Source organism: Lytechinus variegatus, chromosome 13, assembly GCF_018143015.1.
Source record: "Lytechinus variegatus isolate NC3 chromosome 13, Lvar_3.0, whole genome shotgun sequence".
Taxonomy (NCBI): Eukaryota; Metazoa; Echinodermata; class Echinoidea; order Temnopleuroida; family Toxopneustidae; genus Lytechinus; species Lytechinus variegatus.
In genome coordinates this window covers 25,941,102-25,958,726 of record NC_054752.1, presented here as the reverse complement: position 1 = coordinate 25,958,726, position 17,625 = coordinate 25,941,102, and the positions used below count along the sequence as shown (strand labels likewise).

Genomic DNA, 17,625 nt, shown 5'->3' with positions numbered 1-17,625 from the left:
GTTCATAATCCTCGTTAGTTATTCTTTGATGGACTTTTATCAGATCTTCCCCTTTAAAGCAGATAGGAACTAGTGGCTATAGAGGCACCTCCTCAAATGCCAGGTTCCCAACTTTTAGCAGCATTCCGAGGAGTGTAGTCTTGTAACATAGACCCACTGTTTTAACTACCCATAATGCCTTCATATCAATAGTTATGTACCACATAGCAAAACAAGGACTATATTCCTCGCCAAATATTTTAGTTTCACTTTTTATGCTATTTTAAGTCTTAGAAGGTATCTTTCAAGACTAGCCAATTATAACGCACAGTTGATGCGACAACAAATAGTATTGGTGAGTTTGCTCCACCTATAAACCTGGGGCCCATCTTGCAAGGAGTTGCGATTGATCCGATCAATTGCAACTATGGTAAGCCAGCAAAGTCAACATAAAAATGCATGTTTGTTCAAAAAAATCTAGATGCGAATGCATATATATTTATTGATTACTTGCCAAATTGGTGTGTTCTCTTTTGTTTACAACTTAGGACATTTTTTACAAATATTTTGTAGAAAAAATTATGACACTGATGGATTTCCATAGAGTTACGATTGATTTGATAAATCGTAACTCTTTGTAAGACAAGGCCCAGAATTGTGTGGGTTGCCTCACTGCATAATGCTCCTGGAACATGCGTGCCATTATAAAATGACGTGATGAAAATAGAATGGAATCGGTAATCTCCTTGATGAAGACACATTAGCGCGGTGTGACAATCATATTTTGTAATATTCTAAATGATGTGCGTGATGAGATTAGGCTGATGATAATTACTGTTATGCACCTGATGCCGGAGGCCTATTTTTATTCCTACATTAGTAGTACGTCTTTGGTTGTGCATAGGGAAGGAATTGAAAGTTCATTGCTCTCTTTCACAGTGTATTAAAGCCCCTTCCTTGTTATTTATTTGGTTATCTCTTCTATTAACATGCCAATATCCAATTGCCTCTCTCTCTCTCTCATATCTCTTTCCCTAAATTCCTTTCTCTCATTATCTTCTCTGATTATTTGCCTGTGCTTTTAAAACTGTAGCTGTTCTCCAGATCTTTGGATTATTTATGTATTCTTTCTCTTATCCCTCCAATCTATTCCTTTCTTTTCACCCCCCCCCCCCTCCCTCCCTTCCCCCATCTGATTTGTCCCCTCCCTCTTCCTCTTTTTCTCTTTCTTCTAAAGTTATCTTTGTTATCATACCTTTCATACCTTTTTTTTCTCTTTTTGTCTTAATGCAGTTCCTTGGCGACCCGAACCCGAACTCCTCCCTCTTTGAGACGGACGAGAGATTCAAACAGCTTGGCTTCGATATCGAGGACCTCGGATGCTGCAAATGTATACGTCACGCCATGTGGGGGACGAACATCTTTGTGGGGGCGATATTCACGGATGCCCCCAACAACTGCGATCTTGTCAAATCTATTCTGAAGCAGGGATCGAGTACTGACGTACCGCCAAAGACTAGTTAGCTAAAGTAGTTTTTAGTGTTCTATAGGCCATGCACCTGACTTTGTTAATACTATTATCAGGGGAAAAAAGGTTTTATTTGTTTAAAGGACATTAACAGAAAAGTGTTTTATTGAGTAGGGCATGGTACAGTGTGTATCAAAAGAATGGTAATCGGAACTCAGACGGCTAGTACGGTCATTGAATGTTACAATTTACATTTACCAGAATTCGAAAAGAGCAGGCCTTCATCTTTTTGAATACCTTATTTATACAACTGATATGCAGAACTGAATAAATTAATTTGGAAGACAAGAGCTACATGTACAGATTCCATTTTTCCAAGTATTGGGGAATCGCTGAAGAAAATGGAAATTGATCAGTCATTGAGGAACTTCAACCTTTTCAGCCTAGCATGATTCATTGGTGCATGTATATTATACAACAGGGCTATGCAGAGTGAAAACAAAAATCACTTAGCTGAGTGAGGCATTTAATCCCAGCCTAACTTAATACGAAAACTTGAAAAATAGCATTTGTGCTAGATGTCTTCAACGTCATTGAGTCATGAGTTGTGTAAGAGCTACAAATAGGGTAACCATAAAAAGATGAGTCGCTCTTTCATAATTTATTCTGGTATCAAATGAAATGTAATAGTCGATAATCTCTAAATATTAGCCTTCAAAAATTGGATTATTGGTACCTTTGTTATGTGCACTGTATATCAACATTCATTTGCGTACGTGTGGTATGCCTCCCTAGCTAGTATTTAATGCAATTTTACAGATTTTTATAATATGGCAAATTCTTGGGCAATTTGGGTATTAAATTCATGAATTTAGTTTATAAAATAATCGGTGATTATTTCATGAACTTGGCTATCATAAGTGTCTTACCCATACCTCATTATTTGCCCTTGGTTGTTTCACAATGACAATGTGACCTTGACCTGACAATGCTTTTCCAAAAGGAACTGGGCTTGAATTCACCTTCTTTTTTCTAAATTAGATTGATGATTATTTTTTTCCTTCTAACAAACCAAATTTTAATGAATTACTAAGCTAATTGAAAGACCTAAACATTTTATTGTAATTTGAAAAAAAAAGTTGCTCAATTCAAGCATTGAACTAAATTCTGGCTGAGAAATTTTACAGGATACAAAGAATATGATTAAACAGATGAAATTTTACTTGTTATCGGAAAGGTTGTATAGATGTTTTCATTGTTGCTCTCTCAGATCAATGCAATCCTCCCAAATATTGACAACTTTCTTCATTAGTCCTGGCAGTATTATATGTTATTTCATACAATTTAGAGGAAATGGTGTGTACATTGAATTTACATATATATACAAAAGAAGCCAGAGTTATGAGTTGTATCTTTGAAATGAAAAATGTGACAGCCTTGGCAACGAAGGCTAAATGCTGCAATTTTTTTTTTTTATTTGAAAGAATAAATCGTCAAAAGTGTCATCTATGTACCAAAAATTTCCCAGAACTCCTGGGGAAGATTTTCGAACATTGGCTTTTCTTGGTATTGCCTCTTTTTCTCAGAGATATGACAGAATTTGTGTTCTGGTAGATGGGCCTACCTATTGGTATGCTCAATCAGTGATTTCGATTGGTTTGTCTGTGAAAATATGGGCGGGGACTTAGAGAGATATGATAGAGAAAAGACCATCTGTAGAATTGATAGCAGTGTCGTATTTTGGAGGGAAATGGCAAAATTTCTGACAATAGAAATGACAGTTTTCCAGAATATCACCCCTGGGTTTACACACAAGCTTGTCAACTTTATGAAGTTCATTTGTCCAAGGTAGAAAACATATATTTTTATTTTCAGGGGCTACTCAAGATTCCATATTGGGTTAAATGACAGACTTGTGGGGACTATTTTTTTCATTTCAAGGGCTATTCTTTAGGGGTAACAAGCAACTATGCAGTCAAAGCAAATGTTATTATTCTACCATATGGTATTTAGAATATTTGGTTTTGGCTGTCAGGACAAAATTGCCTGTCGCCCACATCACTGCATTTGCCCAAAGAAATTGAAGAAAGTGGAGGCTGAGGGATTGCACATGTGATAAACTAGTCCGGCATTGGTCAAAATTTTGCCTTCAATTATGTGGCACTCATACAGAACGACTGAGAATCTGACTATTCAGCCAAGAAATGGATGCAAAGTTGTTTTGTAACTTTACAAATAGCTTCAATGAAACTTGTGTGATAATTTATCTGACAAGCCCTGTTTTATCCGACAGTCACTATGGTGACAATGCTTCTTAGCCAATCAAAATCAAGGAAGGTCGTCGGATCTGGCAGCTTGTCGGACGAAACTGTTGATGAAACGCGATCCCCCGGTAGATACAGTATGTTGTACACATGCTTTGCATAGATGTTTAAGTCATTAACCAGTTTCATACAAGGTTAAGTAATTGGGGGAGAGATTAGTTGCAAAGTGCTTAAAGCATCTGGGGCCCTGTTTCATAAAATGTTTACAACTGTTGTAACTTTGCCATTATGGCAACAGGGCTCAGCGGCCAATCAAAATCAAGGTTACCATGATGATAGTTGCCATATTGGAAAAGTTACGACAGTTGGAACTCTTTGTGAAACGGGGCCCCAGCTCTTGCTTCTCCCTATTTTTGTATCATCAAATAATCTTGTTAGTGAGAGAGCTGAAAGTTCATACTCAAAGATAATGATATGGTTCAATCCAATTTACAGATGTGCCTATGATTGTTGCTTATCGCTGCTATATATCTTCAAATTTATTGAGCTATTAAGACAAATTACATTATAGTTTTGCCATAAGTGTTCTTCCAACACTAAATGGTTTCATAAAAGCATGAAACTCAAGACATGTTGAAGCTCAAATTGCTTTGAAAGATTGCATGTGTACAGTTTGTAGATGATTTTACGATGATCAATTTGACTTATCTGTAGGAAATACTGTAATGGTTCCATGACATTTGCTCTGGCGACAATTGCTCCAAGGAAAAATCTGCATTTCAAGCCAAACATAAAACCAAAACTAGGTTAACCCACATCCTAACCTTTTCAAATTACATTATTCATAAAGAATGTTTTTTCCCGTTATTTTTCATGGACATGTATTATAATACTCTAGTCTTGCACATGTATTCAAAATACCTTTTATTTTCTACTTGTCAACAAAAGCATTATATAGCGTAAATAGGTCTAAAACTGTGAAATCAACACCTTTTAAAACAAGTGTAAATTGGGTTAGGGTTTACAGACAATACACCTACATGTGCATGTCCTTATTTGTTCCATACATGTAGCTTTCTTTTGTTTTATCAAAAAGTTAATGACAACAATGTAAGGATCAGGTGGATGCTTCATAAAGCTGTTCTTATTAAAGTTAAAGGGGAATGAAACCTTTGGAACAAATAGGCCTGTGTAAAAACAGAAAAATCAAAGAATAAGAATAAAGAAAGTTTGAGAAAAATCGGACAAATTATGAGAAAGTTATGAGCATTTGAATATTGCAATCACTAATGCCATGGAGATCCTCCCATTGGCAATGCGACAAGGATGTGTGATGTCACTGATGAACAACTTTCCCTTTGGTGGACTATAGAATACCCTCAAAATGTCTCTTTTTGCTTTTTCTTATGATGATACAAACTCTTTATCCATGATGTATTCTTAAAAAATATGTATTACATGCCCTCATGTAGAAAGAACACATGATCTATGGATAGATGTGATAAAAGAGGCAATTCAAGTGAAATGTATACTAAAGTAATGGGGAGAGTTGTTCACAAGTGACATCACACATCTTTGTCGCATTGCCAATTTGCTATCTCCATAGCATTAGTGATCGCAATATTCAAATGCTCATAACTTTCTCATTATTTGTCCGATTTTTCTCTAACTTTTGTTGATCTGTTTCTTTGATTTTTCTGTTTTCACACAAGCTATCTTGTTCCAATGGTTTCATTCTCCTTTAAGAATGACTGTATGCACGACTGGTGATCCCTTCTTGTGCTAAACGATATTTCCCTAATATGTAACTGACTTAGCACCGAAGAACATGTTCCAGTCGTGCGTAAAGTTGTAACTTTAAGAACAGCTTTATGAAACACCCACCAAGTTAACTCACCAACATCAGGAGGAAAAAAAATGGGCAAGCATGCAGTGTAACACTGAAAATATTGTCTATTTTTATTATTTAAACATGCTTGATGTCAGAGTAAACTTTACCTTTAGCATGGTTGTCAAACTTTTACAACATATCAAATCAAATTGAAACTTCAAATATATAGGAACTATATATTTGAAGTTTTAATTTGATTTGATATGCTTTTAAAATAATTTTTTGATTGAGATCAATAATATTTCATCATTTTATTAAAGAGGTTGGCAGGTATTCGGTTGTACATGTATATAAAGCTACAGTCCCAGCGCATTGATTTAAAGTGATGGGAGAGGAATATTTGAAGAAGCAGATCAAATAATTCCCATCGAAACGTATTTATCATTACCTGTATGTCCGGAATTCATTTACCTCATGTTTCAATAAAGGAAGATGCTGAAATAAATGTTATTTCCATTCTCATGAATTTAATTGTCTTTTTCTTTCTTGTGAGATCAGGGGCCCTGTCTTACAAAGAGTTACGATTGATCCAATCAATCATAACTCTATGGAAATCCATCAGTGTCAGAATTTTTTTTGTACAGATAATTTGCACAATGTCTTTTGTAAACAAAGAGAAGCACAGTAAATTTTCAAGAAAACAACGAATGCATGAATATACATCATAGCTGGAAGATATTTTGGACAAACATGCATAATAGATGCTGACGTTGCTGGCCATCCATACAGTAGTTGCAATTCATCGGATTAATCGCAACTCTTTGCAATACAGGGCCCCTGGACATACATGTACAAATCAGACTTCAGCCATATGACTACACCTTGAACCAGTTGAATAAAACTTTTGCCATAAAAAACTCTTGCCAACAAAATTATTCAATTGAAACTTATACATGTACATTAAAAACTCTGGCCCAAAAAAATTGCCAGATTTTCTTTTAATGTGCATAAGCAGAGACGCCAGCCTTCAGGTTTTTACCAGGTTTCAGGCTCTCAAAAATTCAAATTTCAGGGCCCCTGTCTTACAAAGAGTTGTGATTGTTCTGATCAATCCCAACTATGGAAGGCCAGCAACGCCCACATCTAAATTGCATGTTTATTCAAATTTATCTTTAAATATGATGTACATGTATATTCATACATTCATCGTTTTCTTGACAATTCAGCATGCTTCTCTTTGTTTTCAAAGGACAATTTTCCTGTAAAAATAATTATGACACCGATGGATTTCCATAGAGTTACAATTGATTGGATCAATCGTAACTCTTTGTAAAATAGCATACCATCACATTTATACCAATTTGCTATTTTCTCTTTTTATTCAAACTAACTTCTTCCTATTTTTTTTTTTTGGGGGGGGGGACTTCTCATTTTAACGAATCAATACAACAGTCACAACTCTACATGGAAAGTAAAAGTCACCACGCTAAGTTTGTTGAAAACAATAACTATAACATAATTTATTGCACTTAATAAACTATAACTGAGAAGGAAGACGAACTAAATCACCTGTCTATAAAGTTGATGATAATTGTATATATATCATTTTTGGAAAGTAATTAAATCATCCTCAGCTAATCCACCTTTATCCACCGATGACAACATTACAGGTTTATTCTATCAAGAATCAAGATATAAATCAATATTCTGAAGTTTCAAAATTGCGTTTGTAACTGATACAATAACAGATTCAGGTAACATGATTAAGCTCCTTGTCATATGCGAGTAACTCAACAGGGTCGGGCAATATCATGCACTTTGTCAGGAAAATCGAAAGGTGAAGTTTGCCACCATCCCAAACAACACCACGGCCTCCGTGACACAAAGATTTAATCGCTTATTCAAGTGCTGATTGATTCCTAGTCAGTGTACAGGGCAAAATGTGCATGCAAGGAGTTGATCTTGATAGGCCATTCCATTTTGCGATTAATCTCTAACCTTATATAATATTATAGATATTGAATATATATATCTAAGGTAAGCAGAGAGAAACTAAAAAACTTACAGGGTTATAGAAGTAATCAACTTGAAAAAAAATAGTAAAAAACAAATACATAAGAGAAAAGGTACAATTGTGTGCCATGGAATTCTATTACTTTGATCAATCTACATGTTGAAAGAACATGCATACAAAGTTGTTAATGTATGATTTTTTTTCCTCTTAAATATCACAAAATTGCACACAATTTCGAATAGTCTAAATACATGTAGCCCTTAATACCCAAACATAGAAAATATGTTTATAAAAATATATGCACAGTGGTATGAAAACATATCAACAGAACATTGGGGAAAGGTTTTTTTGTGTTTCCTTACTTTTCCAAAAGAAATTACATGGTATAAAAGATGAAGAGTATTTAGTATAGAGCAACATGGCTTTGAAACCGTCCAGAATCAGATACCATCACTTGCTTATCTATAAGGAAGATAAACTGGTAAGATGAAAACTTTTATTCCCTGAAGTTTCAATAAATAGCTTGGTGAGTGCAACAATTTATTTCAATAGCAGGTTTCATATCATACAATTTCAATCAATAATAATGAGGCTCTTCATTCTTGTCTTGTTTATGGGTGCTTTGTTTGAAGTGGTAATGTGTGTAGACGTTATTCGGTGATAGGGTAAGTTCATCACTACAATAACTTTGTTTCACTAAAAGCAGAAAAAAATTTGGTGATGGTTTGATGAATATCCGTGGAGGATTAAGTTTTGATTTCATGGATTTTCCACATTAAATGCAAAATGAGACTTGTTTTAAAAAAAGTCTTGTAACGGATCATGTAGTGTACGCCTGCCATTAGAACAAACAGAATACACAAAAACTGGATTTGTTTACTATCCGAACTTAAATACCATAGGTCTGACAAATCAGTTTTGATATATACAATGTACATATATAGTATTAATGTACATATTGTATACATAATTGGCAATATCCACAAATGAAAACTATTGAGATAAAAGAACCAAACATAGAAACAGAAACATTAACAATCATTTGAGTTATCCAATCGTACCGTTACACAGAAACTATCGCATACACTGTATATGGATTTTATGCATAAAAATTTACACTAAAAAAAACCATTCAAACCCTCTTCTTTCTTTTATGCAGCATAATTCTAAAGAACATAAGATATTTCAAATTCTATGGTAAAACAAATAAAAAAAAAATTATATGACTATTAGGATATATTTTTTGAAAATGAAAGACTAATAACTTAAATTTCTACTGACATCACACTTCCAAATGTTGACAAAAAATATCAGTGACTTTTAATACAGAAATCAATTGTCATTTACTATCAAACAGATAGTAGAATTACTGGTTCACTGTACAAACATATCTGTACAAGAAATATCAAATTTAAAACATTTACACATATCATACATACATGTACACTGAAGTAACAGCTTATGGATTCAAAACAAATATACATTCATCTGTGTAAAAAAATGGAGTACTATCTAGATTTTGAAGCAGCTATGATATTCAATTCTGTTTGTACAGTTTAATGCAATATGAGACAAAAATCACAAATCACGAAATTCACAATATCTTCCACTTACAGAAAGTACCAGTAATAATTTTTGTCTACCATGAAAGAGGGGAAAATGATCTGAAGAGCCAAACAGACTGCTTCTCCACACATCAGGCATTTTCAAATTTGGTGTCAGTGATAGTTAATGCCTTATAGCACAATCATGCACCATATTATAGCCATTACTCCCAATAATTATCAATGGCAGACGCGGCCGCAATGCCCTTTATGCAAAAATAGTCCATTTTTAGTAATGGAGGCAATGAGAGAAAAAACAAACTATTCAAGGGTCAGAAGCAAACTACGGAGTTGGCCACCATGCTTCATTAACAGATTATGAACTTTCGCTTCAATGTGATATGAATGGCACTCTCCAACAACTTTTCATGATTTTACACATTCCAAACAACAAATACTTTTCCAAAGCGGAAGCTATAGGGAACACACACTGCTTAGGTGCAGATATAATAATAATAACAGCATATTTACCCAGGGTAGCCACTTCCGTTCTCCCAGCAGGCCCTGATATTATTATGACCTGGCTAAGCTAGGCTATGGATTCAGGTGCACACAGCTTTTTGAGAAATTATTCCCTGCCGGTACCCATTTACCTCACCTGGGTTGAGTGCAGCACAGTGTGGATAAATTACTTGCTGAAGGAAAACACATTACGGTTAGGATTCAAACCCACGATCCTCTGTTTGAAAGGTGAAAGTCAGAACCACTAGACCACTACACGCCCATATTATCACAGGGAAGATGGCATGACAAGGTTTACTTACCTGTATCGCTCCCCAAATGAGATATGCAATCATGTAAATCAGTGTCCTCATTTTACTAAAATACCAAACATGCAAACAATTGTCTTAATGATTGTAATTCATATCACAAACAAGGGTTAATATTTTTTCTACATTTTAATGGATTGAAATCATTGTAGGACTTGGAAGTTTTGATGAAGATTCAACCCATAGACCAGTACAGGACCAGAAGAGCCTCTGCTAAGATTCTTGCTTCACCACTAAACCTTTCACCTAATAGTAGAATGCCGCTGCACATGATGTGGAATCAAGGCTACTTAACCCTAAAAAGACTGGGGGGGGGCTGATTCAGCCCCCCTCGGCATTTTTCGCGATAAATCCGCCGCGCGAAATTTTTTGACCTCGTCGCTCGCTGACTTTTTACTTTCAAGTCTCGCGCAACTTTTGAGACCAAAATTGTGACCCCCGGGTACGCGGTTCCAAAATTACGCAACATTTCGTAAGTGCATGCAGACCCAAAATTACTCAAAAACGTGAATTTGTGTACAAATCCAATGCAAATAGTGTTCTTAGCCAATATTCACAAATGCATCATTATTTTTCCTTTTACTGCTTAAAATCAATTAATTTTATCTTTTTTATGGTCAAAATAAAGTCCCCAACAATTTCCATTGAAAAAACAATACAAAACAAAAAGTCGAAAAACAAAGAAATACATAAGAAATTTAGAAAACAATAGAATACATAAGAAAATAAATGTGATTTTGAATTTTTTAAAAATCAATTTGATCAGATGCCTATCTAGAGTATGTGAAACAAAAATTAGCATTTCAGGGGCATTATTTTATTAATTAGAGCAAACTTATGATTTTACGCATAAATTAGCATAATTAATGAGACATGAGATTTTTTGCAGAATTTGATGCTATAGTTTTGTAGATAATGCCATGGGTAACGGGTGTGCCAATTTTCGTCACGATCGACGGCCGAGATCATAAGGGGGGTTCATAAGGGGGGCTGAATCAGCCCCCCCCCCCCCCCAGTCTTCTTAGGTGTCGAAATAGCCCAGTCTATTTAGGATTAAGTCTTGGTTCTTGCTCCCTTTCTGTTTCTACTTGAGGATCACCAACAATCAGAAAAAATATTCTCTTATTTTCATATAAAAAAAAAGATATCAATGTTGTCGAAATGTGCTGTATGACACAGCATGGAGTTGCCCAGATACAAAATGAACCAAGTGATTTATTTATCAAGTTAAGCCTTGGTTCTTGTTCCCCTTCTGGTACTACTTAGAATCCCCATCAACCGAGAAATTATTCCTTTATTTTCAGGTCAAAAAGGAGTTAAAATGTTGTCAAAATGTCCCATAAGACACAGCATGGAAATGCTTTGGTGTGTTTCATGAAAGGACTTGTCTGAAGTTTTATCTGACAAGTGATTTTATCCAACAATTACCATGGTAACGGTGCTTTCCACCAAGCAGCCAATGAAAATCAGGAAAAGAGATCTGACAAATTCTCTGACAAATATGTTGATGAAAAGGTCCCCAGAATGAACCAAGTCATTCAATATTCAGCAATGAATCCAGTGACCGGGTAATAAAAATTGTGAAGCGCTTTGAGCAGTCGTAGATTGATATCACGCTACATGTACATGATGTACATGTACATTATATAAAAGTCAATTATTATTATTATTAATAATTGAAGACAGGGCATTGAACTAGTGGTAGTTCCTCATTTCACCTCGGCATTCGTATCGTCTTCCCCTTCCTCCTTCCATTCGCTGGCAAGCCCGTACAGCCACGAAGACACGGCTGACTTGGCCGTGGTCAGCGCCTCTCCGACGACCTTCCCGGTCTGCATGACAGCCGTGCCTGTCCGGTTGAGGGCGCTGTTCAGTCTCTTCCCTCGGTCGGTCGTCTGCATCACGCTGGTGGATGTAGAGGAGCAAACAGAGAGATATAGAGGGAAGAGAGGTTAAAAGAAGAAGATTTTATAGCAGGCACAGATCCAGGGGTGGGACAGCGATTATCCTGGGCTGACATGAAGTTTGCTCTATCTTGGCTTTATACATGTATCTCAGAGGGCATATTGTTAGAGTTAGGATTTTAATTAGAGTTTTGGGGTTTAGAATAATTCAAAGATAAGGATTAGGCTTCAATTGGTTTTGGAGGTTAGGTTTTTTGGGGGGGGGTTAAAGTGCAGATTTTCCAACAGAGCAATCGTCAGCACAGCAAATGTCATGGAAAAGCCTTGCCCATCCCTACCTTTTCTTTCCTGTCAAAATGACTGAATTGGAAAATGTTCTCCTTGAGAAGTAATGTGATATCCTTCTTTAATTTTTGCTAATCAATTCTTTTTCTTTTCTTTTCAAGTGCTCCCCTACCGTCCTGACTTGTAAATCCAGGACCTTTCACTAGTTCATAGGGTAAGCCTCTATCAAGGCTTTGTGTAGCCTTCGCCAGAGACTTTTGCCTTCCAATGTCATTTCAACAATACAGCATTAAAAAAAAATCATAATTATAATAATGTCGGTATATTTATGCAGGGCAGCCACTTCAGTTCTGAAAACTGTTCTCACAGCTGGCCCTGTTATTGTTATTACCCCGGCTTTAACTCAGTTACCTGAGAGCTCAGACATTCAAGGAATTTCTTCCTACCGGAAACCCATTCACATCACCTGGGTTGAGTGCAACAAAATGTGGGTAAATTTCTTGCAGAAGGAAAGCATGCCATGGCTAGGAATTGAACCCACATCCCTCAGATTGAAAGACAAGAGTCATAACTACTAGACCGCGAAGCCCCCACATGTGCAATCTCAGGTGAGGTGAAAGAGAGATAAAGTCCGAGCTAATTCTAATTAGATTGTGGTCTAGAATCTACATGTACTATAGTAGCCTTCCTTTCTAATTCTGAGTATAATGTTTGCTATGAATACTCACCTTGATAATCTAATCTTCATATCGCTGACACTGAGGTGACCATGGAAGGGATGCCTAAAACAAGCAAAAACATAAGAAAATTTAGGGGAAAGGAAGAAGAATTATGGAGTAATGCAACACTCAAATCAAATATTAGTAAAGGCCACCGCACACCTTACGACCCGACTCGTCGGCGACTGGCTTGCGATTGGGTGAGGGGAAATGTGACGTCACAGCTCTTGTCAGCTTGAGAGTTGCAAACCGGTCAGAGACAAGTCACAAGGAAATCAGAAGGATTTGACATGTCAAATCCTTATGACTGGATCGCAAGCTCAATCCAACTTCCAGCCAATCAGACAGCAAGGTTGCACAACGCATATATGATGATATACAAGGCACATTAGTAAGCGCACTTTCTCAGTTGCTATGCCAAAAAGCAAAAAGCCAAGCGTGAGTCGCAGATCGTATCGCAAGATGTCGAGGCTTATGACCACCTTGTGATTCATCTCCCCTCACTCAGTCGCAAGCCAGTCGCCAACCAGTCGGGTCATATGGTGTTCGGAGGCCTTTACACACAAAAAAAGTGTAAATGTCAATTGCAAGATCCACCTGGGGAAATCTGTCCTTTCTTTAAAAACAAAATGCTGCAATTAACCAAAATTTTCAGGTGATTAAAAATTGCGTCACCCTCCAAAACAATTTCCAAACCAGCAAATGAGTAGAGAGACCACCTTCTAATTCCTACAGCTTTTGTACGGTGACCACATGCTTCCAGTTGGAAATGGGTAAAATCAATTTTTTTTAAAAGTACAAGTAGTCGGCAGGTAATCCTTTTCTAAAAAAATTTCATGTCTGATATTTTTTTCTCTCATATACTGTATTCTACATAATATCTACCTAGCACCATTACCTGGTGAAGGTTTAATAAGTGGGTTTTCAAAATACACAGACAAATGGAGCAAACATTGGTGACGGTTTGATGAAAATCCATTAAAGAATAAGAGTTATGAATTTCCGAAAGTTTTCAATATCTGACGTCATATGCAAGCAACTCCTTTATAAATTGTGTGATATAAATTTCATTTTCTCAAGAGTTGAGATTTTGTAGGGTGGATATGTCATCACACACATCACTCTTCACACATTTCTCTTTTTAGAGTAATATATAAGAAAAAATAAATTTACTCATCGTGTTCAATTAAAATGGGGGAACTGCTTGTCTGTGACGTCACAATATCAAAATATTGAGAGAAAAAATAATAACTCTGCTGTTCCTCAGCAAATTTTCATCAAACCTTCACCAATGTTTTTGTCTATTTTTCTGCGTTTATTAAAATTGCATTATTGTCAGGATGAATCTTTCCCTTTTATAGTGCATTTTATAATAAGTAGAGAAGATCTTACCCAGTATGTATTTGATCGATGCCCGGATGAACCTTACTGTTCCACATTCGGAAGTTATGAGTTGTTTTCCAAGCTTGCACAAAACTCTCATTGAAGTCTACTATTTCATTCACTGAATAGGTTCCTGAATAAACAATGAACAAGTTACATGCATATCAGAGAAATGAATCAAGCACACGATGAATGATATTATATTAATGCTTAAAGGTAAAGTCAACTCAACAAAACAAGTTGATTCAAAGAAATCAAGAAAATCAAACAATCATAATTGCACACGGACGATATTTCTTGTATATATTATAACATGAACCATTTTTTTAAAGATTCAACAAAAGGAAATATTGGAATGATTGGAGTAGTGTCAATGCAAAATTCATTGATTGATATTCATATAAACCCCTCAAAAAAAGTTTTGCAACTCAGATTTGGGGGATGATATCTTTTTGGTTAATGAAGTATAAAGGACGAAACTGGTATCATGGGAAATCTGAATTATTCCTCTTTACAATGACATGCCATTTGCTGTGATTATGTAATCATGGAATATGCAATCACCCTGAACATTGAGAAAAGTCAGAAGTGAAAAGTTGCACAATGCACTGATTTCTAACAAGAGTCTCCATTTCTATAGAATTTTTCCACCATGCAGGTGACAGTGAATGCACTCGGTCCATCCTCGAAACAATTGGAAATTCGCTATTGGAAACGACGCATTTTGCAACATTTCATTTCTAGCATTGCTGCGTATTATCATGTCTGGGTATTTCACGATAACACTAGCATTACAAATGACACATGATTGTAAAGAATAATCATATTTTCTAAAGACATCTTTTTTACACATGATGATGGCTTTTTAAGAAATTTATTAGCACTCAAACTTGCAGTTTGAGTTGCAGAACTCAAACATGACATAGCAACAAATTTTGCAACATTTCATTTTTTACATTGCTGCATATTTATCATGTCTGTGTATTTCATGATAACACTAGCATTACAAATGACACATGATTGTAAAGAGGAATACTTATACTTTCCAATGATACCACTTTTACATATGATGATGGCACACTAAGAAATTTATTAGCACTCAAACTTGAGTTGTACAGCTTTTTTTGAGGGGTTTATTTATTTCCTTTAAATGTGGACAAATCGCTGGCGTAAATTCAAGCGGTGAATCTAAGGTGGGGGGGAATTGTTTCATACCTCCCCTAGTTGGATGGTATGACATGTATTTACGCCCTTGGAAAAATGTACAGAATTAAGATGAATAAAAAAAAGAGAACATACAATTCATTTGATGTTTGAAGGTTTGCATGGTGGTATGAAAAATCAGGGAAGAGGTTTATGGCACACCATGTGTAAAATCCTAGAGGGACTGAGATAAGAAAAGTGGATAGAAATAGAGATGAAATGGAAAGGCGAGAAAGTGGAAATTTGAATTTGAAATTTAAGTATTCTTTTCGAACGAGAGTAGTCCTTGAAAGGACTGTAAACCAGAATGGCCCGTATTCAGGTTTAGAGTTGTGGTTTAAGTATGGATAGCCAATTCTTACATAAATCACCAACAGTAGAGATATCATACTTCAGCTCATTTGGCTCTCAAATCATTCATAATTGTCTAGAAAGTATAAATAGATGATTGTCTTCACCATCGATGAATCAGGAAAGAGCACAGTAAACATAAGAAACATACAACTTAATAAAAATTTTGATACTTTTGGCTTCCTATACTTAAACCGCAACTTAAATTAAACCTGCTATCAGAATACGGGCCAAGGAGTTTACACTCAGTTCGAGAAGAATCCTCTACCTTCAAATCTCCACTTTCTCACCTTTCCATTTCACCTCTGTTTCTAACCACTTTTCTTATCTCAGTCTCTTCAGAACTTTACACATGGTGTACCAGAGTTGAATATGTTTCTTGTAAGGTGATTAAATGCAATTTGCTCTTAAAAAGCGAATGTCAAATTTGTTACATTTCCATTGCTAGGTAAGGCAAAGACTTACCAATACTTGTACATGTTGATACAAGAGAGAGTAGGTAGAGTTTGAACTGAGCTCTTATCCATTCATCACTTCCTTCCCATCCTAAAAATACAAGAGAAGAAAAAAAATGGATTGATGGAGACAAAAAATATTATATCAATTTTAAGTTTTTGATTTGTGATGTTAAAAACAGGCAAAATGCATAATTTTTTTTTATGGTTCATGAAGACTGGTTTTTATTTTCTTTCGGGAGCAGATGTGAACTGATTTGTCTTTGATATATTGACGGTAAAATGAAAACAATTTTCATTTTTGAGAAAATTACATTTCACTGAATTTTGCAACAAGATATACAGGGAAGCTGCTCGCATATGATGTCACAAATCAAAAATACAATATTCCTCAATCTCTGATGGAATTTCCTCAAAACTTCACAAAGATTTTTCCACTAATTTTTCTGCAATTTTGACAATAAGCTTTTAGTCAGGGTGAACTTCCCCTTTAACGGCTATGAACTGAAGATTTCACAGATTTGTATAAATCCATTATAAACAAAATCATAGACCCTACGACGATTGGGGACACGTATGAAAATCAGACGAGCATCGTATGCAAACTTGAAGAGATGATTACCAAGATGCGATCACCCTAGTCTACAAGCGCAAACTCACATTTGACACTTTAACCAAAACCATGTCTAGAATGAAGACTAGACTCCAAACTCTCTGGTCCGTATTCTGACGTTGGGTTTAACTTAAACTCAGGTTTAAAGTTGCGGTTTAAGTATGGACAGCCAATTGTTACATTAGAGATATCATACTTCAGTTTATTTGGCTCTCAAATCTTTCATAATTGTGTAGGAAGTATAAATAGATGATTGTCTTCACCATCACAACTTAATAAAAATGTTGATACTTTTTGCTTCCAATACCTATACCACAACTTTAAACCCGAGTTTAAGTTAAACCAGAATTCAGAATATGGGCCAAAGTACATACATGTATAGTGAATACAGAGGGCCCCCCTCAAGGCACTCTACCGTGATCATAGACCAAATGCATGTAAAAGGGAAATTAATCATACAATTGATCCCAGAAGTGCCATTGCCGAGTGGTCTAGGGCGCCTAACTGTACATAGAGAGTCCGGGGTTGGATCCCCGGCTGCGACACTCATGCCCGTGAGCAAGGCCTTTTATCGACAAAGCTCTTTTATCCTGCATTCAAATTAATGAAAATGCTATATGCATTCTTGGTAACTAGGTTTGCACTTGTTTAAAAAAAATTATAATAAAAAAAATCTAAAAATATTTTTCATATGCCAAGATTATATTACCTGTACCATCTGGATATACATCGCAGCAGTCTGTTACATTCTTGATTGAGAAGCCTGTGATCCTTATATCAGC

General features: G+C 35.8%; 1 protein-coding gene across 1 annotated transcript in view; it reads right to left on the bottom strand.

Moving 5' to 3' along the window:
* Positions 1–11,565: 11,565 nt before the first annotated feature.
* Positions 11,566–17,625, bottom strand: part of LOC121426099 (late secretory pathway protein AVL9 homolog) — a 45,135-nt gene continuing 39,075 nt past the window's right edge. Inside the window, exons 11-14 of the mRNA XM_041622254.1 lie at positions 16,241–16,321; positions 14,231–14,354; positions 12,848–12,901; positions 11,566–11,835 (exon numbers count right to left, since the gene is read on the bottom strand). Coding sequence (XP_041478188.1) covers positions 11,640–11,835; positions 12,848–12,901; positions 14,231–14,354; positions 16,241–16,321 — 455 coding nt within the window. The 3' untranslated portion in view covers positions 11,566–11,639. The remainder of the gene's footprint in view (positions 11,836–12,847; positions 12,902–14,230; positions 14,355–16,240; positions 16,322–17,625) is intronic.